General features: G+C 47.0%; 1 protein-coding gene across 2 annotated transcripts in view; it reads right to left on the reverse strand.

Annotated features, from left to right (window-relative positions):
• Window positions 1-27,467, reverse strand: part of LOC120037766 (divergent protein kinase domain 2A) — a 123,580-nt gene that overhangs the window by 75,349 nt on the left and 20,764 nt on the right. Inside the window, exon 2 of one of the 2 annotated variants that reach the window (XM_038983733.1) lies at window positions 24,306-25,194. In XM_038983733.1, coding sequence (XP_038839661.1) covers window positions 24,306-24,959 — 654 coding nt within the window. In that variant the 5' untranslated portion in view covers window positions 24,960-25,194. Of the gene's footprint in view, window positions 1-23,981; window positions 24,257-24,305; window positions 25,195-27,467 lie in introns of those variants that run through there. The other variant, XM_038983734.1, reaches the window with a different exon arrangement.

A 27,467-nucleotide genomic window follows, 5' to 3' on the forward strand; every position in this document is an offset into this window, starting at 1 on the left:
ATTAAAAAGGAAAGAAAATCCACAAATTAACTTTTAATAAGGCACAGCTGTTAATTGAAATGCATTCCAGGTGACTACCTAGTGAAGCTGGTTGAGAGAATGCCAAGAGTGTACAAAGCTGTCATCAAGGCAAAGGGTGGCTACTTTGAAGAATCTCAAATATAAAATACATTTTGATTTGTATAATTGTTTTTTGGTTACTACATGATTCCATATGTTTTATTTCATAGTTTTGATGTCTTCACTATTATTCTACAATGTAGAAAATAGTTTTTTTTAAATTTAAGAAAACCCCTGGAATAAGTAGGTGTTTCCAAACTTTTGACTGGTACTGTACGTGTCCGTGAGAGTCTCACCTTCCGAAGAGTTTTAGTGTGTGTAGCCCAAACTCTTGGAACGCTACAGTCAGAAGTTGCCAGATTGTCTGTAACGACTTCAGATGAGTCCCATAAAACTTGTGTGAGTCGTAGAGCAAAACGGAGAACACCATCGTGTCCATAGAGCGGTCATATTCGTTTGCAGGCCAAACTCTTTGGACGCTACAGACGTTTTCGTGAGGAGATTTTCGTGATGTCTCCTGGTCTGACAAACAGTGCCCTAGCTCTGCCACCTTCCACCACAGATGCAGCAGGCCAGCATATACAGATGTGGTAGATTGAGACGCAGGCCAATGCAAAATAACAGATATCTCTAGCTTAAACTGGGATTGTGTTATTATGGTAATTAGATTTCCGCAGGTTTGTTGACAGACTCTACATGATGCTTCACTGACCCTCTTCCCTTCCCTCCGCCAGCCAAACAGGCAGCCAGCTAGCCAGACAGACAGACAGCCAGCTAGCCAGACAGGCAGCCAGCTAGCCAGACAGACAGGCAGCCAGCCAGCCAGACAGGCAGCCAGCTAGCCAGACAGACAGGCAGCCAGCCAGCCAGCCAGACAGACAACCAGCTAGCCAGCCAGCCAGGCAGCCAGCCAGCCAGACAGGCAGCCAGCCAGTCAGACAGACAGCCAGCTAGCCAGACAGCCAGCCAGCCAGACAGACAACCAGCTAGCCAGACAGACAGCCAGCTAGCCAGACAGACAGGCAGCTAGCCAGACAGACAGACAGGCAGCCAGCTAGCCAGACAGGCAGCCAGCTAGCCAGACAGACAGCCAGACAGGCAGCCAGACAGGCAGCCAGCTAGCCAGACAGCCAGACAGGCAGCCAGCTAGCTAGCCAGACAGCCAGCCAGACAGACAACCAGCTAGCCAGCCAGACAGACAGGCAGCCAGCCAGTCAGACAGACAGCCAGCTAGCCAGACAGACAGCCAGCCAGACAGACAACCAGCTAGCCAGACAGACAGCCAAGCTAGCCAGACAGACAGGCAGCCAGCCAGACAGGCAGCCAGCTAGCCAGACAGCCAGCTAGCCAGACAGGCAGCCAGCTAGCCAGACAGCCAGACAGGCAGCCAGCTAGCCAGACAGACAGCCAGACAGGCAGCCAGACAGGCAGCCAGCTAGCCAGACAGCCAGACAGGCAGCCAGCTAGCTAGCCAGACAGACAGCCAGACAGGCAGCCAGACAGGCAGCCAGCTAGCCAGACAGCCAGACAGGCAGCCAGCTAGCCAGACAGACAGGCAGCCAGCTAGCCAGACAGCCAGACAGGCAGCCAGCTAGCCAGACAGACAGCCAGACAGGCAGCCAGACAGCCAGACAGGCAGCCAGCTAGCCAGACAGACAGCCAGACAGGCAGCCAGCTAGCCAGACAGACAGCCAGACAGGCAGCCAGCTAGCCAGACAGACAGCCAGACAGACAGCCAGACAGGCAGCCAGACAGGCAGACAGGCAGCCAGCTAGCCAGACAGACAGCGGAACACCCGCAGACATTGACAAATGGAATTTTCAAAGAAAGTTCAACTTTGAGAAGGAAGTAAGCCCAAAGAAGCGCCAGCCAATATTTGATGAGACCTCAGTTGGTGTTTTTCTATAAAGGAAGTGAAGACGTCTAAGAGGAAGTCACATGCTAAGGAGTGTTCTGCTATCACACTGTGACATGTAAATCATTCAAATTGCTAAACAGGCCATGATGCAATTTACCCTTACCCTTTAAATGGAGGATCTTCAAACAGTATAGAGGGTGAGATTCCAAATGGTACCTACCCTTTAAATGGGGGATCCTCAAACAGTACAAAGGGTGAGATTCCAAATGGTTCCTACCCTTTAAATGGAGGATCTTCAAACAGTATATAGGGTGAGATTCCAAATGGTACCTACCCTTTAAATGGGGGATCCTCAAACAGTACAGAGGGTGAGATTCCAAATGGTTCCTACCCTTTAAATGGAGGATCCTCTAACAGTATAGAGGGTGATATTCCAAATGGTTCCTACCCTTTAAATGGGGGATCCTCAAACAGTACAGAGGGTGAGATTCCAAATGGTACCTACCCTTTAAAAATGGGGATCCTCAAACAGTACAGAGGGTGAGATTCCAAATGGTTCCTACCCTTTAAATGGAGGATCCTCAAACAGTACAGAGGGTGAGATTCCAAATGGTTCCTACCCTTTAAATGGAGGATCCTCAAACAGTACAGAGGGTGAGATTCCAAATGGTACCTACCCTTTAAATGGAGGATCCTCAAACAGTACAGAGGGTGAGATTCCAAATGGTTCCTACCCTTTAAATGGGGGATCCTCAAACAGTACAGAGGGTGAGATTCCAAATGGTACCTACCCTTTAAATGGAGGATCCTCAAACAGTACAGAGGGTGAGATTCCAAATGGTACCTACCCTTTAAATGGGGGATCCTCAAACAGTATAGAGGGTGAGATTCCAAATGGTACCTACCCTTTAAATGGAGGATCCTCAAACAGTATAGAGGGTGAGATTCCAAATGGTTCCTACCCTTTAAATGGAGGATCCTCAAACAGTACAGAGGGTGAGATTCCAAATGGTTCCTACCCTTTAAATGGAGGATCCTCAAACAGTACAGAGGGTGAGATTCCAAATGGTTCCTACCCTTTAAATGGGGGATCCTCAAACAGTATAGAGGGTGAGATTCCAAATGGTACCTACCCTTTAAATGGAGGATCCTCAAACAGTATAGAGGGTGAGATTCCAAATGGTACCTACCCTCTAAACTCCCAACTTATTTAACACTGTGTGAGTGAGTGAGTGAGTGAGTGAGTGAGTGAGTGAGTGAGTGAGTGAGTGAGTGAGTGAGTGAGTGAGTGAGTGAGTGAGTGAGTGAGTGAGTGAGTGAGTGAGTGAGTGAGTGAGTGAGTGAGTGAGTGAGTGAGTGAGTGAGTGAGTGAGAGAGAGAGAGAGATTCAACAGCAGATTATTTGTCAGTGGAAAACAGAGTCCGGTTTCCCCTTAGATACAGAACAGGTTCATTACAGCCTGTAGCTTCAAAGAGCTGGAAATAGAACAGGTCCAGTACAGCATTTAAATACTGATGTTTTAGTGCTGCTAACGGTTTGCCTCCCTCCCCCACACAGTCTATCAGAAAATGCTCTCCTTTCTGACAATGATTCCGAGCAGTGCATGGACTCTGAACAGTCAAAGGTCATTAAAAACAGCCCCGAGGTGCCTCTCCCCAACATATACTGGCATCTGTCTGCCCACAAGCCACTCATCTCCGTCCCAGGGACCCCCAGTGTTCCTCTCCTGCCCACAGTTCCCACCCTGATCCATTACTCATGACGACCAGTAAACACAAGATGGTAGAGTTTAAATGTGTCTGTAAGATAAGGACAGGAGATGATTCACCAAGCCTTGGAGCTGAGGTATAATGGCATTAAAACACTGATGGAATTATCCACAATGCAAGGTTTTTAGAGCGGACACAAGAGGAGGGAGAGAGAAAGAGACAGACGGATAGAGGAAGAGGGATAGAGAGACGGACCACACAAGGCTAATCAGATTTGACAGATTGGCTTAGCTAAAGGACTGATCTGGTCTTTGTCCTTCCAGACGTCTGGAGGTGTAGGGGGCTGAGTGAGGCTGAGTGAGGCTGAGTGAGGGATTGGAGGTCACATCACAATACTGAACATCTACACAGGCTAGGCCCATTATTGTCACAACCCTTCACGAGATACGGTCAATGCCAAATGAAATTGCAATTGATTAGTTGATTGTAAATCACCGGGGGGGGGGGGGGGGGGGGGAATTGATGTGGAGAGCGGTGCCATATATATTACGTCATCTGGACATGCAGGACGGTACAGGGATGACAGGGGATAACATCATACGGTACAGGGATGACAGCCCATAACACACTGGTATTAACTTTGGGTCAGACAGACAGAGATAGAGGACTCGAGATTCATAGAACCCAGGTCAGAGTTAGATAGAGGACTCTAGATTCATAGAACCCAGGTCAGAGTTAGATAGAGGACTCTAGATTCATAGAACCCAGGTCAGAGTTAGATAGAGGACTCTAGATTCATAGAACCCAGGTCAGAGTTAGATAGAGGACTCTAGATTCATAGAACCCAGGTCAGAGTTAGATAGAGGACTCGAGATTCATAGAACCCAGGTCAGAGTTAGTTAGATAGAGGACTCTAGATTCATAGAACCCAGGTCAGAGTTAGTTAGAGGACTCTAGATTCATAGAACCCAGGTCAGAGCTAGATAGAGGACTCTAGATTCATAGAACCCAGGTCAGTGTTAGATAGAGGACTCTAGATTCATAGAACCCAGGTCAGAGTCAGTTAGAGGACTCTAGATTCATAGAACCCAGGTCAGAGTTAGATAGAGGACTCTAGATTCATAGAACCCAGGTCAGTGTTAGATAGAGGACTCTAGATTCATAGAACCCAGGTCAGAGTCAGTTAGAGGACTCTAGAATCATAGAACCCAGGTCAGAGTTAGATAGAGGACTCGAGATTCATAGAACCCAGGTCAGAGTTAGATAGAGGACTCGAGATTCATAAAACCCAGGTCAGTGTTAGATAGAGGACCTGAGATTCATAGAACCCAGGTCAGAGTCAGTTAGAGGACTCTAGATTCATAGAACCCAGGTCAGAGTTAGATAGAGGACTCGAGATTCATAGAACCCAGGTCAGAGTTAGATAGAGGACTCTAGATTCATAGAACCCAGGTCAGAGTTAGATAGAGGACCTGAGATTCATAGAACCCAGGTCAGAGTCAGTTAGAGGACTCTAGATTCATAGAACCCAGGTCAGAGTCAGTTAGAGGACTCTAGATTCATAGAACCCAAGTCAGAGCTAGATAGAGGACTCTAGATTCATAGAACCCAGGTCAGAGTTAGATAGAGGACTCTAGATTCATAGAACCCAGGTCAGAGTTAGATAGAGGACTCGAGATTCATAGAACCCAGGTCAGAGTTAGATAGAGGACTCGAGATTCATAGAACCCAGGTCAGAGTTAGATAGAGGACCTGAGATTCATAGAACCCAGGTCAGAGTCAGTTAGAGGACTCTAGATTCATAGAACCCAGGTCAGAGCTAGATAGAGGACTCTAGATTCATAGAACCCAGGTCAGAGCTAGATAGAGGACTCTACATTCATAGAACCCAGGTCAGAGTTAGATAGAGGACTCTAGATTCAAAGAAACCCAGGTCAGAGATAGTTAGAGGACTCTAGATTTATAGAACCCAGGTCAGACAGAGTTAGTTAGAGGACTCTAGATTCATAGAACCCAGGTCAGAGTTAGATAGAGGACTCTAGATTCATAGAACCCAGGTCAGAGTTAGTTAGAGGACTCTAGATTCATATAACCCAGGTCAGAGTCAGTTAGAGGACTCTAGATTCATAGAACCCATGTCAGAGCTAGATAGAGGACTCTAGATTCATAGAACCCAGGTCAGAATTAGATAGAGGACTCTAGATTCATAGAACCCAGGTCAGAGTTAGTTAGAGGACTCTAGATTCAAAGAACCCAGGTCAGAGATAGTTAGAGGACTCTAGATTCATAGAACCCAGGTCAGACAGAGTTAGTTAGAGGACTCTAGATTCATATAACCCAGGTCAGAGTTAGTTAGAAGACTCTAGATTCATATAACCCAGGTCAGAGTCAGTTAGAGGACTCTAGATTCATAGAACCCAGGTCAGAAATAGATAGAGGACTCTACATTCATAGAACCCAGGTCAGAGTTAGATAGAGGACTCTAGATTCAAAGAAACCCAGGTCAGAGATAGTTAGAGGACTCTAGATTCATAGAACCCAGGTCAGAGTTAGATAGAGGACTCTAGATTCATAGAACCCAGGTCAGACAGAGTTAGTTAGAGGACTCTAGATTCATAGAACCCAGGTCAGAGTCAGTTAGAGGACTCTAGATTCATAGAAGCCAGGTCAGAGTCAGTTAGAGGACTCTAGATTCATAGAACCCAGGTCAGAGTTAGATAGAGGACTCTAGATTTATAGAACCCAGGTCAGACAGAGTTAGTTAGAGGACTCTAGATTCATAGAACCCAGGTCAGAGTTAGATAGAGGACTCTAGATTCATAGAACCCAGGTCAGACAGAGTTAGTTAGAGGACTCTAGATTCATAGAACCCAGGTCAGAGTTAGATAGAGGACTCTAGATTCATAGAACCCAGGTCAGAGTTAGTTAGAGGACTCTAGATTCATAGAACCCAGGTCAGAGTTAGATAGAGGACTCTAGATTCATAGAACCCAGGTCAGAGTTAGATAGAGGACTCGAGATTCATAGAACCCAGGTCAGAGTCAGTTAGAGGACTCTAGATTCATATAACCCAGGTCAGAGTCAGTTAGAGGACTCTAGATTCATAGAACCCAGGTCAGAGCTAGATAGAGGACTCTAGATTCATAGAACCCAGGTCAGAGTTAGATAGAGGACTCTAGATTCATAGAACCCAGGTCAGAGTTAGATAGAGGACTCTAGATTCATAGAACCCAGGTCAGACAGAGTTAGTTAGAGGACTCTAGATTCATAGAACCCAGGTCAGAAATAGATAGAGGACTCTAGATTCATAGAACCCAGGTCAGAGTTAGTTAAGAGACTCTAGATTCATAGAACCCAGGTCAGACAGAGTTAGATAGAGGACTCTAGATTCATAGAACCCAGGTCAGAGTTAGATAGAGGACTCTAGATTCATAGAACCCAGGTCAGAGTTAGATAGAGGACTCGAGATTCATAGAACCCAGGTCAGAGTTAGTTAGATAGAGGACTCTAGATTCATAGAACCCAGGTCAGTTAGTTAGAGGACTCTAGATTCATAGAACCCAGGTCAGAGCTAGATAGAGGACTCTAGATTCATAGAACCCAGGTCAGAGCTAGATAGAGGACTCTAGATTCATAGAACCCAGGTCAGAGTTAGTTAGATAGAGGACTCTAGATTCATAGAACCCAGGTCAGAGTTAGATAGAGGACTCTAGATTCATAGAACCCAGGTCAGTGTTAGATAGAGGACTCTAGATTCATAGAACCCAGGTCAGAGTCAGTTAGAGGACTCTAGATTCATAGAACCCAGGTCAGAGTTAGATAGAGGACTCTAGATTCATAGAACCCAGGTCAGTGTTAGATAGAGGACTCTAGATTCATAGAACCCAGGTCAGAGTCAGTTAGAGGACTCTAGATTCATAGAACCCAGGTCAGAGCTAGATAGAGGACTCTAGAATCATAGAACCCAGGTCAGAGTTAGATAGAGGACTCTAGATTCATAGAACCCAGGTCAGAGTTAGATAGAGGACTCGAGATTCATAGAACCCAGGTCAGAGTTAGATAGAGGACTCTAGATTCATAGAACCCAGGTCAGTGTTAGATAGAGGACTCTAGATTCATAGAACCCAGGTCAGAGTTAGATAGAGGACTCGAGATTCATAGAACCCAGGTCAGAGTTAGATAGAGGACTCGAGATTCATAAAACCCAGGTCAGTGTTAGATAGAGGACCTGAGATTCATAGAACCCAGGTCAGAGTCAGTTAGAGGACTCTAGATTCATAGAACCCAGGTCAGAGTTAGATAGAGGACCTGAGATTCATAGAACCCAGGTCAGAGTCAGTTAGAGGACTCTAGATTCATAGAACCCAGGTCAGAGTCAGTTAGAGGACTCTAGATTCATAGAACCCAGGTCAGAGCTAGATAGAGGACTCTAGATTCATAGAACCCAGGTCAGAGTTAGATAGAGGACTCTAGATTCATAGAACCCAGGTCAGAGTTAGATAGAGGACTCGAGATTCATAGAACCCAGGTCAGAGTTAGATAGAGGACTCGAGATTCATAGAACCCAGGTCAGAGTTAGATAGAGGACCTGAGATTCATAGAACCAAGGTCAGAGTCAGTTAGAGGACTCTAGATTCATAGAACCCAGGTCAGAGATAGTTAGAGGACTCTAGATTCATAGAACTCAGGTCAGAGTTAGATAGAGGACTCTAGATTCATATAACCCAGGTCAGAGTTAGAGGACTCTAGATTCATATAACCCAGGTCAGAGTCAGTTAGAGGACTCTAGATTCATAGAACCCAGGTCAGAAATAGATAGAGGACTCTAGATTCATAGAACCCAGGTCAGAGTTAGTTAAGAGACTCTAGATTCATAGAACCCAGGTCAGACAGAGTTAGATAGAGGACTCTAGATTCATAGAACCCAGGTCAGAGTTAGATAGAGGACTCGAGATTCATAGAACCCAGGTCAGAGTTAGTTAGATAGAGGACTCTAGATTCATAGAACCCAGGTCAGTTAGTTAGAGGACTCTAGATTCATAGAACCCAGGTCAGAGCTAGATAGAGGACTCTAGATTCATAGAACCCAGGTCAGAGCTAGATAGAGGACTCTAGATTCATAGAACCCAGGTCAGAGTTAGTTAGATAGAGGACTCTAGATTCATAGAACCCAGGTCAGAGTTAGATAGAGGACTCTAGATTCATAGAACCCAGGTCAGTGTTAGATAGAGGACTCTAGATTCATAGAACCCAGGTCAGAGTCAGTTAGAGGACTCTAGATTCATAGAACCCAGGTCAGAGTTAGATAGAGGACTCTAGATTCATAGAACCCAGGTCAGTGTTAGATAGAGGACTCTAGATTCATAGAACCCAGGTCAGAGTCAGTTAGAGGACTCTAGATTCATAGAACCCAGGTCAGAGCTAGATAGAGGACTCTAGAATCATAGAACCCAGGTCAGAGTTAGATAGAGGACTCTAGATTCATAGAACCCAGGTCAGAGTTAGATAGAGGACTCGAGATTCATAGAACCCAGGTCAGAGTTAGATAGAGGACTCTAGATTCATAGAACCCAGGTCAGTGTTAGATAGAGGACTCTAGATTCATAGAACCCAGGTCAGAGTTAGATAGAGGACTCGAGATTCATAGAACCCAGGTCAGAGTTAGATAGAGGACTCGAGATTCATAAAACCCAGGTCAGTGTTAGATAGAGGACCTGAGATTCATAGAACCCAGGTCAGAGTCAGTTAGAGGACTCTAGATTCATAGAACCCAGGTCAGAGTTAGATAGAGGACCTGAGATTCATAGAACCCAGGTCAGAGTCAGTTAGAGGACTCTAGATTCATAGAACCCAGGTCAGAGTCAGTTAGAGGACTCTAGATTCATAGAACCCAGGTCAGAGTTAGATAGAGGACTCTAGATTCATAGAACCCAGGTCAGAGTTAGATAGAGGACTCTAGATTCATAGAACCCAGGTCAGAGTTAGATAGAGGACTCGAGATTCATAGAACCCAGGTCAGAGTTAGATAGAGGACTCGAGATTCATAGAACCCAGGTCAGAGTTAGATAGAGGACCTGAGATTCATAGAACCCAGGTCAGAGTCAGTTAGAGGACTCTAGATTCATAGAACCCAGGTCAGAGCTAGATAGAGGACTCTAGATTCATAGAACCCAGGTCAGAGCTAGATAGAGGACTCTACATTCATAGAACCCAGGTCAGAGTTAGATAGAGGACTCTAGATTCAAAGAAACCCAGGTCAGAGATAGTTAGAGGACTCTAGATTTATAGAACCCAGGTCAGACAGAGTTAGTTAGAGGACTCTAGATTCATAGATCCAGGTCAGAGTTAGATAGAGGACTCTAGATTCATAGAACCCAGGTCAGACAGAGTTAGTTAGAGGACTCTAGATTCATAGAACCCAGGTCAGAGTTAGATAGAGGACTCTAGATTCATATAACCCAGGTCAGAGTCAGTTAGAGGACTCTAGATTCATAGAACCCAGGTCAGAGCTAGATAGAGGACTCTAGATTCATAGAACCCAGGTCAGAATTAGATAGAGGACTCTAGATTCATAGAACCCAGGTCAGAGTTAGTTAGAGGACTCTAGATTCAAAGAACCCAGGTCAGAGATAGTTAGAGGACTCTAGATTCATAGAACCCAGGTCAGACAGAGTTAGTTAGAGGACTCTAGATTCATATAACCCAGGTCAGAGTTAGTTAGAGGACTCTAGATTCATATAACCCAGGTCAGAGTCAGTTAGAGGACTCTAGATTCATAGAACCCAGGTCAGAAATAGATAGAGGACTCTAGATTCATAGAACCCAGGTCAGAGTTAGTTAAGAGGACTCTAGATTCATAGAACCCAGGTCAGACAGAGTTAGATAGAGGACTCTAGATTCATAGAACCCAGGTCAGAGTTAGATAGAGGACTCTAGATTCATAGAACCCAGGTCAGAGCTAGATAGAGGACTCTACATTCATAGAACCCAGGTCAGAGTTAGATAGAGGACTCTAGATTCAAAGAAACCCAGGTCAGAGATAGTTAGAGGACTCTAGATTCATAGAACCCAGGTCAGAGTTAGATAGAGGACTCTAGATTCATAGAACCCAGGTCAGACAGAGTTAGTTAGAGGACTCTAGATTCATAGAACCCAGGTCAGAGTCAGTTAGAGGACTCTAGATTCATAGAACCCAGGTCAGAGTCAGATAGAGGACTCTAGATTCATAGAACCCAGGTCAGAGCTAGATAGAGGACTCTACATTCATAGAACCCAGGTCAGAGTTAGATAGAGGACTCTAGATTCAAAGAAACCCAGGTCAGAGATAGTTAGAGGACTCTAGATTTATAGAACCCAGGTCAGACAGAGTTAGTTAGAGGACTCTAGATTCATAGAACCCAGGTCAGAGTTAGATAGAGGACTCTAGATTCATAGAACCCAGGTCAGACAGAGTTAGTTAGAGGACTCTAGATTCATAAAACCCAGGTCAGTGTTAGATAGAGGACCTGAGATTCATAGAACCCAGGTCAGAGTCAGTTAGAGGACTCTAGATTCATAGAACCCAGGTCAGAGTTAGATAGAGGACTCGAGATTCATAGAACCCAGGTCAGAGTTAGATAGAGGACTCTAGATTCATAGAACCCAGGTCAGAGTTAGATAGAGGACCTGAGATTCATAGAACCCAGGTCAGAGTCAGTTAGAGGACTCTAGATTCATAGAACCCAGGTCAGAGTCAGTTAGAGGACTCTAGATTCATAGAACCCAGGTCAGAGCTAGATAGAGGACTCTAGATTCATAGAACCCAGGTCAGAGTTAGATAGAGGACTCTAGATTCATAGAACCCAGGTCAGAGTTAGATAGAGGACTCGAGATTCATAGAACCCAGGTCAGAGTTAGATAGAGGACTCGAGATTCATAGAACCCAGGTCAGAGTTAGATAGAGGACCTGAGATTCATAGAACCCAGGTCAGAGCTAGATAGAGGACTCTACATTCATAGAACCCAGGTCAGAGTTAGATAGAGGACTCTAGATTCAAAGAAACCCAGGTCAGAGATAGTTAGAGGACTCTAGATTCATAGAACCCAGGTCAGAGTTAGATAGAGGACTCTAGATTCATAGAACCCAGGTCAGAGTCAGTTAGAGGACTCTAGATTCATAGAACCCAGGTCAGAGTCAGTTAGAGGACTCTAGATTCATAGAACCCAGGTCAGAGCTAGATAGAGGACTCTAGATTCATAGAACCCAGGTCAGAGTTAGATAGAGGACTCTACATTCATAGAACCCAGGTCAGAGTTAGATAGAGGACTCTAGATTCAAAGAAACCCAGGTCAGAGATAGTTAGAGGACTCTAGATTCATAGAACTCAGGTCAGAGTTAGATAGAGGACTCTAGATTCATATAACCCAGGTCAGAGTTAGAGGACTCTAGATTCATAGAACCCAGGTCAGAGTTAGATAGAGGACTCTAGATTCATAGAACCCAGGTCAGAAATAGATAGAGGACTCTAGATTCATAGAACCCAGGTCAGAGTTAGTTAAGAGACTCTAGATTCATAGAACCCAGGTCAGACAGAGTTAGATAGAGGACTCTAGATTCATAGAACCCAGGTCAGAGTTAGATAGAGGACTCTAGATTCAAAGAAACCCAGGTCAGAGATAGTTAGAGGACTCTAGATTCATAGAACCCAGGTCAGAGTTAGATAGAGGACTCTAGATTCATAGAACCCAGGTCAGACAGAGTTAGTTAGAGGACTCTAGATTCATAGAACCCATGTCAGAGTTAGATAGAGGACTCTAGATTCATAGATCCCAGGTCAGAGTTAGTTAGAGGACTCTAGATTCATAGAACCCAGGTCAGAGTTAGTTAGAGGACTCTAGATTCATAGAACCCAGGTCAGAGTTAGATAGAGGACTCTAGATTCATAGAACCCATTTAAACATGGACATTGCCAATGACGGCTTCCACCACTTTAAAGTATTCTATGAATGATAGAGTAAAGTATGAATGAATGATACACCAGGTTTCGTTCAGGACTCCAGCACTGCTAGTGGCAGTAAATTATCAATATTAGCTTTACCCTTTTCTTCAAAAACAAAATGAATATGTGCTACTTTAACATAGAGATAGCCTCAATGGCGCTACCAATTCTGCCACAGCTTTCATAATGTCATAGATACAAAAAGGAGTCCTCTAACTCTGCCTGTACCTAACTCGTGGTCAGTCTGGGAGATTGCAGAAGTGATCCTGCAGTGTTTCTCAATCCAGGTCCCGGGGACCCAAATAGGGGCAGATTTGAGTTTTTTTTATAGATTTTCTCTCTCCACAAATTAAAAGGTTTGATGAGTTGATGGATGGAATCAGGTGTAGTGTTCAGGCAGAAGCTAAATGAATGTGAATCCTTTTGGGTACCCAGGTTAGAAACACTGCCCTACTGCATACTGTTGAAAGGGAAGAGACAGAAATAGTCTACGGATTGGCCTGTTTCAAAACTAGTTTTACACACACACACACACACACACACACACACACACACACACACACACACACAAAAAGACCATCCCACTTTGAATAATTCAAACCTGCCCTCCATTTACTATAAATATGCAGTAACTCAGTAGGTCTAACTCTAGGCAATCCCTGACCTTCAAAGGAAGTCCCCACCACAGCACTCCATAACACTTCTCCATATTGGTTGAGGAGGACGTATTTAGAAGCTGCAGGTTGGTTTTGGGGTTGGGTCTGATTGATGCTAAGTGGTTAGGCTAAAGACCTATGGCGGAGGAAAGAGGGTTTGGTACCCTACACTCTGATATGTCCCTGTTTACTTCCAATAATATCATGACATTTTTTTACAGATAGTTGAAAATACATGTTTTTTGTGAAACTTTTTTTTTTTTTAAGTGGGAACTTGTTTGCTGTCCGACTTGGGAGAATGATGCTCTGTGTGCTGGGTGGGGGAAGGGCCGTGTGTGCTGCAGCAGCAGGGTGGGGGAAGGGCCGTGTGTTGCTGCAGCAGGGTGGGGGAAGGGCCGTGTGTGCTGCTGCAGCAGGGTGGGGGAAGGGCCGTGTGTTGCTGCAGCAGGGTGGGGGAAGGGCCGTGTGTGTGCTGCAGCAGCAGGGTGGGGGAAGGGTTGTGTGTGCTGCTGCAGCAGGGTGGGGGAAGGGCCGTGTGTTGCTGCAGCAGGGTGGGGGAAGGGCCGTGTGTTGCTGCAGCAGGGTGGGGGAAGGGCCGTGTGTTGCTGCAGCAGGGTGGGGGAAGGGCCGTGTGTGTGCTGCAGCAGCAGGGTGGGGGAAGGGTTGTGTGTGCTGCTGCAGCAGGGTGGGGGAAGGGCCGTGTGTTGCTGCAGCAGGGTGGGGGAAGGGCCGTGTGTGTTGCTGCAGCAGGGTGGGGGAAGGGCCGTGTGTGCTGCTGCAGCAGGGTGGGGGAAGGGCCGTGTGTGCCTGCAGCAGGGTGGGGGAAGGGCCGTGTGTGCCTGCAGCAGGGTGGGGGAAGGGCCGTGTGTGCTGCTGCAGCAGGGTGGGGGAAGGGCCGTGTGTGCTGCTGCAGCAGGGTGGGGGAAGGGCCGTGTGTGTTGCTGCAGCAGGGTGGGGGAAGGGCCGTGTGTGTTGCTGCAGCAGGGTGGGGGAAGGGCCGTGTGTTGCTGCAGCAGGGTGGGGGAAGGGCCGTGTGTGCTGCTGCAGCAGGGTGGGGGAAGGGCCGTGTGTGCTGCTGCAGCAGGGTGGGGGAAGGGCCGTGTGTGCTGCTGCAGCAGGGTGGGGGAAGGGCCGTGTGTGCTGCTGCAGCGGGGTGGGGGAAGGGCCGTGTGTGCTGCAGCAGCAGGGGGGGGGAAGGGTTGTGTGTGCTGCTGCAGCAGGGTGGGGGAAGGGCCGTGTGTGCTGCTGCAGCAGGGTGGGGGAAGGGCCGTGTGTGCTGCTGCAGCAGGGTGGGGGAAGGGCCGTGTGTTGCTGCAGCAGGGTGGGGGAAGGGCCGTGTGTTGCTGCAGCAGGGTGGGGGAAGGGCCGTGTGTTGCTGCAGCAGGGTGGGGGAAGGGCCGTGTGTTGCTGCAGCAGGGTGGGGGAAGGGCCGTGTGTTGCTGCAGCAGGGTGGGGGAAGGGCCGTGTGTTGCTGCAGCAGGGTGGGGGAAGGGCCGTGTGTTGCTGCAGCAGGGTGGGGGAAGGGCCGTGTGTGCTGCTGCAGCAGGGTGGGGGAAGGGCCGTGTGTTGCTGCAGCAGGGTGGGGGAAGGGCCGTGTGTGTTGCTGCAGCAGGGTGGGGGAAGGGCCGTGTGTTGCTGCCATAGGTTATCCATCATTTAGACTAGTTGCTTCCATTGGTTATCCATCATTTAGACTAGATGCTGCCATAGGTTATCCATCATTTAGACAAGTTGCTGCCATAGGTTATCCATCATTTAGACTAGTTGCTGCCATAGGTTATCCATCATTTAGACTAGTTGCTGCCATAGGTTATCCATCATTTAGACTAGTTGCTGCCATAGGTTATCCATCATTTAGACTAGTTGCTGCCATAGGTTATCCATCATTTAGACTAGTTGCTGCCATAGGTTATCCATCATTTAGACTAGTTGCTGCCGTAGGTTATCCATCATTTAGACTAGTTGCTGCCGTAGGTTATCCATCATTTAGACTAGTTGCTGCCATAGGTTATCCATCATTTAGACTAGTTGCTGCCATAGGTTATCCATCATTTAGACTAGTTGCTGCCGTAGGTTATCCATCATTTAGACTAGTTGCTGCCGTAGGTTATCCATCATTTAGACTAGTTGCTGCCATAGGTTATCAATCATTTAGACTAGTTGCTGCCGTAGGTTATCCATCATTTAGACTAGTTGCTGCCGTAGGTTATCCATCAATTAGACTAGTTGCTGCCGTAGGTTATCCATCATTTAGACTAGTTGCTGCCATAGGTTATCCATCATTTAGACTAGTTGCTGCCATAGGTTATCCATCAATTAGACTAGTTGCTGCTGTAGGTTATCCATCATTTAGACTAGTTGCTGCCGTAGGTTATCCATCATTTAGACTAGTTGCTGCCGTAGGTTATCCATCATTTAGACTAGTTGCTGCCGTAGGTTATCCATCATTTAGACTAGTTGCTGCCGTAGGTTATCCATCATTTAGACTAGTTGCTGCCATAGGTTATCCATCATTTAGACTAGTTGCTGCCATAGGTTATCCATCATTTAGAGTAGTTGCTGCCATAGGTTATCAATCATTTAGACTAGTTGCTGCCGTAGGTTATCCATCATTTAGACTAGTTGCTGCCATAGGTTATCCATCATTTAGACTAGTTGCTGCCGTAGGTTATCCATCATTTAGACTAGTTGCTGCCATAGGTTATCCATCATTTAGACTAGTTGCTGCCATAGGTTATCCATCAATTAGACTAGTTGCTGCCGTAGGTTATCCATCAATTAGACTAGTTGCTGCCGTAGGTTATCCATCAATTAGACTAGTTGCTGCCATAGGTTATCCATCATTTAGACTAGTTCCTGCCGTAGGTTATCCATCATTTAGACTAGTTCCTGCCATTTTATTTTATTTTTTGACCTTTATTTAACCAGGTCGGCCAGTTGAGAACAAGTTCTCATTTACAACTGCAACCTGGCCAATATAAAAGCAAAGCAGTTCGACACAAACAGAGTTACACATGGAATAAACAAGAGTACAGTCAATAATACAGTAGAAAAATAAGTCTATATACAATGTGAGCAAATGAGGTGAGATACGGGAGGTAAAGGCAAAAAAAGGCCATGGTGGCGAAGTAAATACAATATAGCAAGTAAAACACTGGAATGGTAGATTTGCAGTGGAAGAATGTGCAAAGTAGAGATAGAAATAATGGGGTGCAAAGGAGCAGAATAAATAAATACATACAGTAGGGGAAGAGGTGTCTGGGCTAAATTATAGATGGGCTATGTACAGATGCAGTGATCTGTGAGCTGCTCTGACAGCTGGTGCTTAAAGCTAGTGAGGGAGATAAGTGTTTCCAGTTTCAGAGATTTTAGTAGTTCGTTCCAGTCATTGGTAGCAGAGAACTGGAAGGAGAGGCGACCAAAGGGGGAATTGGTTTTGGGGGTGCCATAGGTTATCCATCATTTAGACTAGTTGCTGCCATAGGTTATCCATCATTTAGACTAGTTGCTGCCGTAGGTTATCCATCATTTAGACTAGTTGCTGCCATAGGTTATCCATCATTTAGACTAGTTGTTGCCATAGGTTATCCATCATTTAGACTAGTTGCTGCCATAGGTTATCCATCATTTAGACTAGTTGCTGCCATAGGTTATCCATCATTTAGACTAGTTGCTGCCGTAGGTTATCCATCATTTAGACTAGTTGCTGCCATAGGTTATCCATCATTTAGACTAGTTGCTGCCATAGGTTATCCATCATTTAGACTTACTTACTTACTTTATTGTCCCCATGGGGAAATTTTGTTGCAGTGTCATGTACACATTTAAAGTGGCGTTAAATACAAAACAAGATTGACAATACAACTTTCAATAACAGTCACGCACCAATAAAAAAAAAATTATAGTAAGAAATAAGAAATTTAAAAAATAAAACATTTAAAACATTTAAAACATTTAAAACAAAGACTAGCCTGCTGGCCTTAAAGGTCAATGGGAACATTTGCCCAAGCTATTTAAGAGGGATATCACACCTGGCACAAATGATTGTCTCGTTCTATTTTTCCTGCTGAGGGGTGCCCTATACCTGCGCCCAGAGGGGAGTAATTCAAAGTCCAGGTACAGGGGGTGACTTGGGTCTAAAATGATTTTGTGAGCCTTACGGAGGGCCCTGACCTTAAAGATCTCATCCAGGCCTGTCTGTTTGACTCCAAGTACCTTACTTGCTGTGGTAATAATCCTTCTCAGCATGTTTCTCTGACTGACAGTGGCATTGCCAAACCAACAAACAATACAAAAAGTTAAAATACTCTCAATAAAGGATTTGTAAAACAGAGTCAATATAGTACAGTCTATATTAAAAGAACCCAACTTTTTTAGAAAGTACAGTCTCTGTTGGCTCTTTTTGTAGATCTGGTCTGTACATTTACTCCACTGAAGCTTACTGTCCAAAAAGACACCCAGATATTTATATTCCTCTACAATTTCTATATTCTGGCCTCTGATAGATGTTGCAGAGGTAGGTGTTGTACGCTTCCTGAAGTCTATGCACATCTCTTTGGTCTTGTTAGTATTGAGGACCAAGTGTGATTCCTCACACCACTCTACAAAGTCATCTAGGACCGGGCCATGATGTTCCTCGTCATCATGCAACAGGCTGATCAAGGCAGTGTCATCAGCGAACTTAACGAGGTGTCTGTCAGTATGGGAACTAGTACAACTATTAGTGTACAAGATGTACAGAAGTGGGGACAAAACACATCCCTGAGGAGAGCCTGTGTTGGTATTGCGTATATCCGACACATGGGGACCTATTTTGACTCGCTGTGAGCGTTGGCTCAGGAAGTCCAACAGCCACAAAACCAGCCCCCCATCTAAGGAAAAGTCCCGAATGAGTCTCTGTGCCAGAATGTAGGGCTGGATTGTGTTGAAGGCAGAAGAAAAGTCAACAAACAGAACCCTGACATGGGATTTGGCACCTTCTAGATGTCTATAGACCATGTTAAGGAGGGTAAGAATGGCATCATCAACTCCTCTGCTGGTCTGATAGGCAAACTGAAATGGGTCGAGGAGCTTCTGGGTGACACTGAGAATATGACTTTTCACAATTTTCTCAAGGCATTTCATAACTAAGGATGTCAAAGCGACAGGGCGATAGTCATTCAGCACAGAGGGATTCGATACTTTAGGAATTGGTATAATTATTGATTTTTTCCACAATACTGGAACGTGTTGCTGGTTGAGTGAGGATTGGAAAATGTCTGTAAAAACACCAGCCAGTTGTTCAGCACAGTGCTTTAACACATGCCCACTTATTTTGTCTGGGCCTGGGCTTTTGTATGTGTTACATCCCCTGAACAACTTTAGAACATCAGACTGTTGAACAACAACTCTCTCAAACATTTGTAATGATGCTTCCATTTGTTTTACCTCCGACACGAAGTTGTCTGATTCAAATCTTGAGAAGAAAACATTCAGTTCATTAGCCATGTTCTGGCCCTCATATCCCCCAAGGTCAGCACTGGTTTTTCCCCTGCCTATATGGGGGGCGCTAGCCATGGATTTAATCCCTTGCCAGGCCACCCTTGCGTTTCCTGAGGAGAGGGTCCTCTCCACCCTTTGCTTGTATGCCTCCTTGTCCACCAGTATCTGTCTTTTTATCTCACGTTGTACATCTCTTAAAGCCTGTCTATCACCCCCAGCATAAACTGCCTTCTTCCTGTCAAGTAGTGATTTTAGATGTTTTGATACCCAAGGCTTGTTGTTAGGGAAGATTTTACAGGTCTTAGTAGGCACAACTGACTCAACACAGAAGTTTACATAGTCTGAAATAACCTCTGTGAGTTCATCCAGATCAGAGCTGCTGTCCTCAAATACCTCCCACATTGTACAGTCAAAACACCCCTGGAGACAAGTGATACTGTTGTCATTCCAGATCTGGACAGTTTTAACTGTGGGTTTCTCCCTCTCCAGGAGGCGACAGTAAGTTGGCCTGAGGTAGACCACATTGTGGTCTGATGTCCCCAGAGGAGGTCTGGTGGTGGCAGAGAACGCCTTTGGTATTGTCCCATAGCACAAATCAAGAGTCCTATTTTTCCTAGTGTGACATTTCACATACTGATGGTATGTGCGCAAGACTTTGCGCAAGGTACAGTTGTTAAAATCCCCTAAAATAAATTTGGGTGCGTCGGGGGAGATGGATTCCAGTTTCTGTGACAGATTATAAATAATCTCTGATGCCTTTGTTATATTAGCTTTTGGTTGAATGTACACAACGGTAACAAACAATTGGGGGAACTCACGGGGCAGATAGTAAGGTCGCAGTGACACAGAAAGCAGTTCAATGTCGGGGGTACAGAGTCGCTCTCTTACCAGGATCGATTTACACCACTGGTCCCTGACAAGCAGGCAGACGCCCCCGCCGTGAAGTTTCCCTGTGACTGTCAGATAGCGGTCCGCTCTGACCAGGGTGAAGCCGGCCGGCTCCACTTCTCTGTCCGGGACTCTGTCATCCAGCCAAGTCTCAGTAATTGCCAGCAAACAGGCCTCCCGATATTCGTGTTGGAAGCGCAGATTCGCTGACAACTCATCCGCTTTCCCCCTCAGTGACTGGGCATTAATCAGCAAGGTGGTGGGTAAGGGAAGTTTGTTCTTAATTTTTTTAAGTCGTTGTCTGATTCCCCCGCGTTTTCCACGTTTGCATTTGGGTTTGTAATCCACTCGCAGACAATCAGGTATTAGATGGGCCATTGGGATATCCATCGCGTTCGTATTTGAGTTGCATTGTAGTAAAAACTCCCTGCTGTATTGGATTCCGCTGCCAGCAGCGTTTTCATTATTTAGTCCGTTCGTAGCGGGTATGTACACGATCAACAAGATCAGTCCAACACCCCACCACTGGAAATCCATGGTTGGCAGAATGTTTGTAAACTAAGTGTACAAATTAAAAACATAAAATAACGCCACTAAGTGTACAAATTAAAAACATAAGATAACGCCACACCAAACGTCACACACACTGCAGGTCGCAACAGAGCCGCGCCCCCAGACTAGTTGCTGCCATAGGTTATCCATCTTACCATCTGGTAGTGACCGTCGGGATCAGGTCCTAATGGAGGGTTTGGTTGGTCTTACACCCAGCCCTGCTCTGTTCTTCTCCTGACTGACAGCCCTGTCCCTTCTGTTTCCTGAAGAGCCCCCGAGGGCAGACGGGTTTCCTGCAGAGCCCCCGAGGGCAGAAGGGTTTCCTGCAGAGCCCCTGAGGGCAGAAGGGTTTCCTGCAGAGCCCCTGAGGGCAGAAGGGTTTCCTGCAGAGCCCCTGAGGGCAGAAGGGTTTCCTGAAGAGCCCCCGAGGGCAGAAGGGTTTCCTGCAGAGCCCCCGAGGGCAGAAGGGTTTCCTGAAGAGCCCTCGAGGGCAGAAGGGTTTCCTGAAGAGCCCCCGAGGGCAGACGGGTTTCCTGAAGAGCCCCCGAGGGCAGACGGGTTTCCTGCAGAGCCCCCGAGGGCAGAAGGGTTTCCTGCAGAGCCCCTGAGGGCAGAAGGGTTTCCTGAAGAGCCCCTGAGGGCAGAAGGGTTTCCTGCAGAGCCCTCGAGGGCAGAAGGGTTTCCTGAAGAGCCCCTGAGGGCAGACGGGTTTCCTGCAGAGCCCCTGAGGGCAGAAGGGTTTCCTGCAGAGCCCCTGAGGGCAGAAGGGTTTCCTGCAGAGCCCCTGAGGGCAGAAGGGTTTCCTGAAGAGCCCCTGAGGGCAGAAGGGTTTCCTGAAGAGCCCCTGAGGGCAGAAGGGTTTCCTGCAGAGCCCCTGAGGGCAGAAGGGTTTCCTGCAGAGCCCCTGAGGGCAGAAGGGTTTCCTGCAGAGCCCCTGAGGGCAGAAGGGTTTCCTGCAGAGCCCCTGAGGGCAGAAGGGTTTCCTGCAGAGCCCCTGAGGGCAGAAGGGTTTCCTGAAGAGCCCCTGAGGGCAGAAGGGTTTCCTGCAGAGCCCCTGAGGGCAGAAGGGTTTCCTGCAGAGCCCCTGAGGGCAGAAGGGTTTCCTGCAGAGCCCCTGAGGGCAGAAGGGTTTCCTGAAGAGCCCCTGAGGGCAGAAGGGTTTCCTGCAGAGCCCCTGAGGGCAGAAGGGTTTCCTGAAGAGCCCCTGAGGGCAGAAGGGTTTCCTGCAGAGCCCCTGAGGGCAGAAGGGTTTCCTGCAGAGCCCCTGAGGGCAGAAGGGTTTCCTGCAGAGCCCCTGAGGGCAGAAGGGTTTCCTGCAGAGCCCCTGAGGGCAGAAGGGTTTCCTGCAGAGCCCCCGAGGGCAGAAGGGTTTCCTGAAGAGCCCCCGAGGGCAGAAGGGTTTCCTGAAGAGCCCCTGAGGGCAGAAGGGTTTCCTGCAGAGCCCCTGAGGGCAGAAGGGTTTCCTGCAGAGCCCCTGAGGGCAGAAGGGTTTCCTGCAGAGCCCCTGAGGGCAGAAGGGTTTCCTGCAGAGCCCCTGAGGGCAGAAGGGTTTCCTGCAGAGCCCCTGAGGGCAGAAGGGTTTCCTGCAGAGCCCCTGAGGGCAGAAGGGTTTCCTGAAGAGCCCCTGAGGGCAGAAGGGTTTCCTGAAGAGCCCCTGAGGGCAGAAGGGTTTCCTGCAGAGCCCCTGAGGGCAGAAGGGTTTCCTGCAGAGCCCCTGAGGGCAGAAGGGTTTCCTGCAGAGCCCCTGAGGGCAGAAGGGTTTCCTGCAGAGCCCCTGAGGGCAGAAGGGTTTCCTGAAGAGCCCCTGAGGGCAGAAGGGTTTCCTGCAGAGCCCCTGAGGGCAGAAGGGTTTCCTGCAGAGCCCCTGAGGGCAGACGGGTTTCCTGCAGAGCCCCCGAGGGCAGACGGGTTTCCTGCAGAGCCCCCGAGGGCAGACGGGTTTCCTGCAGAGCCCCCGAGGGCAGACGGGTTCCCTGAAGAGCCCCCGAGGGCAGACGGGTTTCCTGCAGAGCCCCCGAGGGCAGACGGGTTTCCTGCAGAGCCCCTGAGGGCATAAGGGTTTCCTGTAGAGCCCCCGAGGGCAGACGGGTTTCCTGTAGAGCCCCTGAGGGCAGAAGGGTTTCCTGTAGAGCCGCCGAGGGCAGACGGGTTTCCTGCACCTTTAACACTAGAACCGCCTGGCCTTTCAGCCTATCAGTACCCGCTAGAGAAGCGACCTCTTTAGCATACGCATCAGATGCATATCAACCTGCAAGGTGTGCAAGCATAAGCACCAACGCTTGATAAATAGTGCATTAACAATTGTCATTCCTAGTGAAAAATGTAGGCCTAAAGCCAATTTGACATCTTCGGTTAATGATGCGTCACCATTCTAACAGTCGAATAAATACATGACTGGGCAGGGGCGCAGCAATGGTTGGGCCTGGGAGGGCATAGGCCCACCCACTGGGGAGCCAGACCCAGCCAATCAGAATGAGTTTTCAGACGATTCCAGGGGTGAAGAAAAATAATTTGGAGGTCCTGGGCTGGAGTGGTTAAACGTGGTCTGTGGTTGTGAGGCCGGTTGGACGTACTGCCAAATTCTTTTAAAACGACTTCGGTAGCGGCTTATGGTAGATAAATGACAACAGCTCTGTTGTACATTGCTGCAGTCAGCATGCAAATTGCACGCTCCCTCAAAACTTCTGTGACATTGTGTTGTGTGACAAACCTGCACATTTTTAGAGTGGCCTTTTATTGTCCCCAGCACAAGGTGTATATGTGTAATGATCATGCTGTTTAATCTAAATCTTGATTATGCCACACCTGTCAGGTGGATGGATTATCTTGGCAAAGGAGAAATGCTCACTAACAGGGATGTACACATATTTCTACACAAAATTTGAGAGAAATAAGAAAACAGTACAAATAAATAAAAACCCTTGAATGAGTAGGTGTCCACATTTTTGACTGGTACTATATAAAAAATATAAAACATTTAAAAAAAATTCAACGGTATTGAAGGTATTGAAAAACCTTCTCGTGGCGTTTTCCAAATACCCCAGTATACGGTATGTACGGTATACCGCCCAAGCCTAGTTCATACAATACCCCAGTATACGGTATACCGCCCAAGCCTAGTTCATACAATACCCCAGTATACGGTATACCGCCCAAGCCTAGTTCATACAATACCCCAGTATACGGTATACCGCCCAAGCCTAGTTCATACAATACCCCAGTATACGGTATACCGCCCAAGCCTAGTTCATACAATACCCCAGTATACGGTATACCGCCCAAGCCTAGTTCATACAATACCCCAGTATACGGTATACCGCCCAAGCCTAGTTCATACAATACCCCAGTATACGGTATACCGCCCAAGCCTAGTTTATACAATACCCCAGTATACGGTATACCGCCCAAGCCTAGTTCATACAATACCCCAGTATACGGTATACCGCCCAAGCCTAGTTCATACAATACCCCAGTATACGGTATGTACGGTATATCGCCCAAGCCTAGTTCATACAATACCCCAGTATACGGTATATAGCCTAGTTTATACATGTATATTTTTAAGTTGAACATTCTGGTGAAATTCTCACACTGTAGAAAGGGTCAAATAGGCCTAACAGTATAATTGGCACCTGGCTTCGACAGGTTTCTCTAAAACATGTCAGCAGTCTTGACACTGCATCTCACTCAGAAGGTAATAACCAATAGGAAACAACGAAGACACCTTGACCTTTTAAATGCAGTAACATAGAGGAAACACTAGAAGAGGGCAGGGTATTAAAAGGCTGTAGGTCCTACCTGTAGTACGAGGGGCTCAGGGTTGAAGGCCAGGGTCATCAGTAGCTGTAGAAGAGGGTATTAAAAGGCTGTAGGTCCTACCTGTAGTACGAGGGGCTCAGGGTTGAAGGCCAGGGTCATCAGTAGCTGTAGAAGAGGGTATTAAAAGGCTTTAGGTCCTACCTGTAGTACGAGGGGCTCAGGGTTGAAGGCCAGGGTCATCAGTAGCTGTAGAAGAGGGTATTAAAAGGCTTTAGGTCCTACCTGTAGTACGAGGGGCTCAGGGTTGAAGGCCAGGGTCATCAGTAGCTGTAGAAGAGGGTATTAAAAGGCTGTAGGTCCTACCTGTAGTACGAGGGGCTCAGGGTTGAAGGCCAGGGTCATCAGTAGCTGCATCCTCTCTGTGTCCTTCAGGTTCTTCAGCAGGAAGCTGCCAGAGTCTTTGGTCTCGGCATAGCGTCGCACCACCCTGTCCAGCAGCCTCTGGGAGGGGCAGTGAACCAGGTCAGACCAGCCCTCTACCACCTCAGGGGTCAGAAGCCTCACGTCACCGTTCAGCCTGGCGAACTCCGTCTTGTATATGGCCTGGATGAGGTCGCAGCGCGGACGGCCAGTAGCTCTCTTACAGATCTTCTGGTCAATGTCCGCCAGCTCCTGGTTGGATCCCAGGCGTTTGAGCACCACGCGCCTCGTCCCCTCGCGTGGCTCTCCGTACTGGGCGAAATACACGTTCTTGACGTTGAAGACATCCAGGAAGCGTAGGCGTCCCCAGGTCTCGAAGGACACCTGGCCGTTCATGAACTTCCTGCACCAACTGGTGCCGAAGCAGGCGGGACACTTGTTGAGGTTGATGAAGCGGCGGTCCGTCAGCTCGTTCTTCTGGAAGGAGGCGAACAGGTTGTGGGTGTTCATCAGGAGGATAACAAACAGACCGACCACCAGTAGAAGCTTCAGACAACGGTAGAGACGACCCAGCTTCAGAGGCAGGAAACGCAGCATGGTGGGGCAGGATGGAGAGTTTAGGGGTTAGGGGAACTGTTGAGAGTATTGTCGGGACAGGGGACGGGGGGGACGATCCAAGCCTCACAGCCTCTCTGTCATGTTTCACTGGGGCATCAGAGGGCCTGGTAGGGGTGAGGCTGGCACAGTAGCCCCATGCCAAGCTCTGGCACAGGCCGGTGAGTCATGTTCTCCCCGTCTGTGTCTGTTGAACCTTGAGACTCGACCGGTGAGCCTGCAACCAAGCAGAGAGAGACAAGAGAGAGAGACAAGAGAGAGAGACAAGAGAGAGAGACAGAGAGGAGAACATTACACAAGATGCCAGCGAAATACAAAAAGGATACATTTCACAACAGTTGCGCCATATGTCTCTTGGTTGATGATAACCTCATCTCTGGGCTTCCAACTTACACCTCTTAAAACAAGGAGTGAATTTGTGGCATTTGAAATTGTTTCACAAATGGGAATCGCTCTAGACATTTGAGAGAATTATTACCTTCTATGCAGATGATGGGGCAGGGGAGGGGCTTGGTGACAGGGGGAGGGGCTTGGTGGGGCAGGGCTTGGTGGGAGGGGCATGGTGTATGTATTAATAGGAAGGCCAACCCCATACCGCGTTGGCGCAACCTCATAGCGCGTGGGCTAATCACTAGCGCGTGGGCTAGTCACTAGCGCGTGGGCTAGTCACTAGCGCGTGGGCTAATCACTAGCGCGTGGGCTAATCACTAGCGCGTGGGCTAACCACTAGCGCGTGGGCTAATCACCAGCGCGTGGGCTAATCACCAGCGCGTGGGATATTGTTAATGAGACCAGTGTTCATTTTCTATAATGCCAGCTACAGGAAGTTGGTCATCATTAGTGAATGATGATTATACGTGGTTCTGGTTACATTTGGAACAAACGGCATTTTCACAGACTTGAAACGCAGATCAGTGATTATTACAAAAAAGCAGGTTAAACTATTTTGATAGAATCATTTAATTATTAATGGGTCTGATGTTTGTGGAAGGTTTATATTTATCTTAGGTATAGTTTCACAAGCTCTGAATTCATTAGATTATAGCTGACTGCTTGAAATGCAGTGTATTTGACCTTTACAAATTGTACAACAAAGCTTATTTAGAGAAATATATATTGTGAATCGACCAAAAAGTTTGACAATAATGTAGATAGGATTTTTAGTCCATATTAACCAGTCCTATGTTCAGGTCCCCGTTTTCTCTGTATCATCATTAAAATCACAAGGCTACAGATGGATCCTCAGAAGACTCAGCTGACTTTCACCGTCTCCCTGACAACAGATAATATAGTACATCTCGATGTTGATGGTCCAGCTGTGGCGGCATCCGTCCCTTTAACTTCTGCGAGAAAAAAAAAGTTCTGTAACACTAAACGGTATAGGAGCACCGATCTCTCTCTCACACACACACATCTATTGGTTCTCCCTTTAAAATGGAACAGGACCCTTTGTGAATCACAGAAGAGAACCTTGCTTAGGAGTTTAACATTTGATCAGCAGAGTTGCCCCGGATGGTTTTAATCTAGCTTTGAAGTAGACGGTATAAAAGAGCCTGTGTCACAACAGTAACAGCAAAAGAAAGAAAGAGAGAGAGAAAGAGAGAGAAAGAGAGAGAAAGAAAGAAAGAGAGAGAGAAAGAGAGAGAGAGAGAGAGAGAGAGAGAGAGAGAGAGAGAGAGAGAGAGAGAGAGAGAGTCAGAGAGAGAGTCAGAGAGAGAGTCAGAGAGAGAGTCAGAGAGAGAGTCAGAGAGAGGGTGAAAGAAACAGAGATGGTTTGCAACTTGCAGACTTGTTTACGTGTTGCTGTGCGTTTTGTTGCCAACCTTACTTTGCTACCTGACAACTTTACAGTTTTTACTTTTTAATTACTGTTTATATTTTTTGTTTTTCCCCTCACAACTTTTTTTTTCATTCAACTTTTTCACTCCGGACGCTTTATCTGGACATGGTTCGTCAGGACTTCCAACAGCCGTAGCTAGGTAGTAACATTAACATGATGCCTTCTAATGGCAGTCGCTGACTCCTCTTTAAATCTGCGTATTCCTCCAAAGCTCAGCTGTCCTGAGTCTGCACAACTCTACCAGGACCTAGGATCAAGAGGGACACTTAAGTGTTTTAGTACTATATCTCTTGACACAATGATGAAAATAATCATGGCCTCTAAACCTTCAAGCTGCATACTGGATCCTATTCCAACTAAACTACTGAAAGAGCTGCTTCCTGTGCTTGGCCCTCCTATGTTGAACATAATAAACGTCTCTCTATCCACCTGTTGTGTACCAAACTCACTAAAAGTGGCAGTAATAAAGCCTCTCTTGAAAAAGCCAAACCTTGACCCAGAAAATATAAAAAACTATCGGCCTATATCGAATCTTCCATTCCTCTCAAAAAAAATTGAAAAAGCTGTTGCACAGCAACTCACTGCCTTCCTGAAGACAAACAATGTATACTAAATGCTTCAGTCTGGTTTTAGACCCTATCATAGCACTG

This window comes from Salvelinus namaycush, unplaced genomic scaffold (assembly GCF_016432855.1).
Source record: "Salvelinus namaycush isolate Seneca unplaced genomic scaffold, SaNama_1.0 Scaffold186, whole genome shotgun sequence".
NCBI lineage: Eukaryota > Metazoa > Chordata > Actinopteri > Salmoniformes > Salmonidae > Salvelinus > Salvelinus namaycush.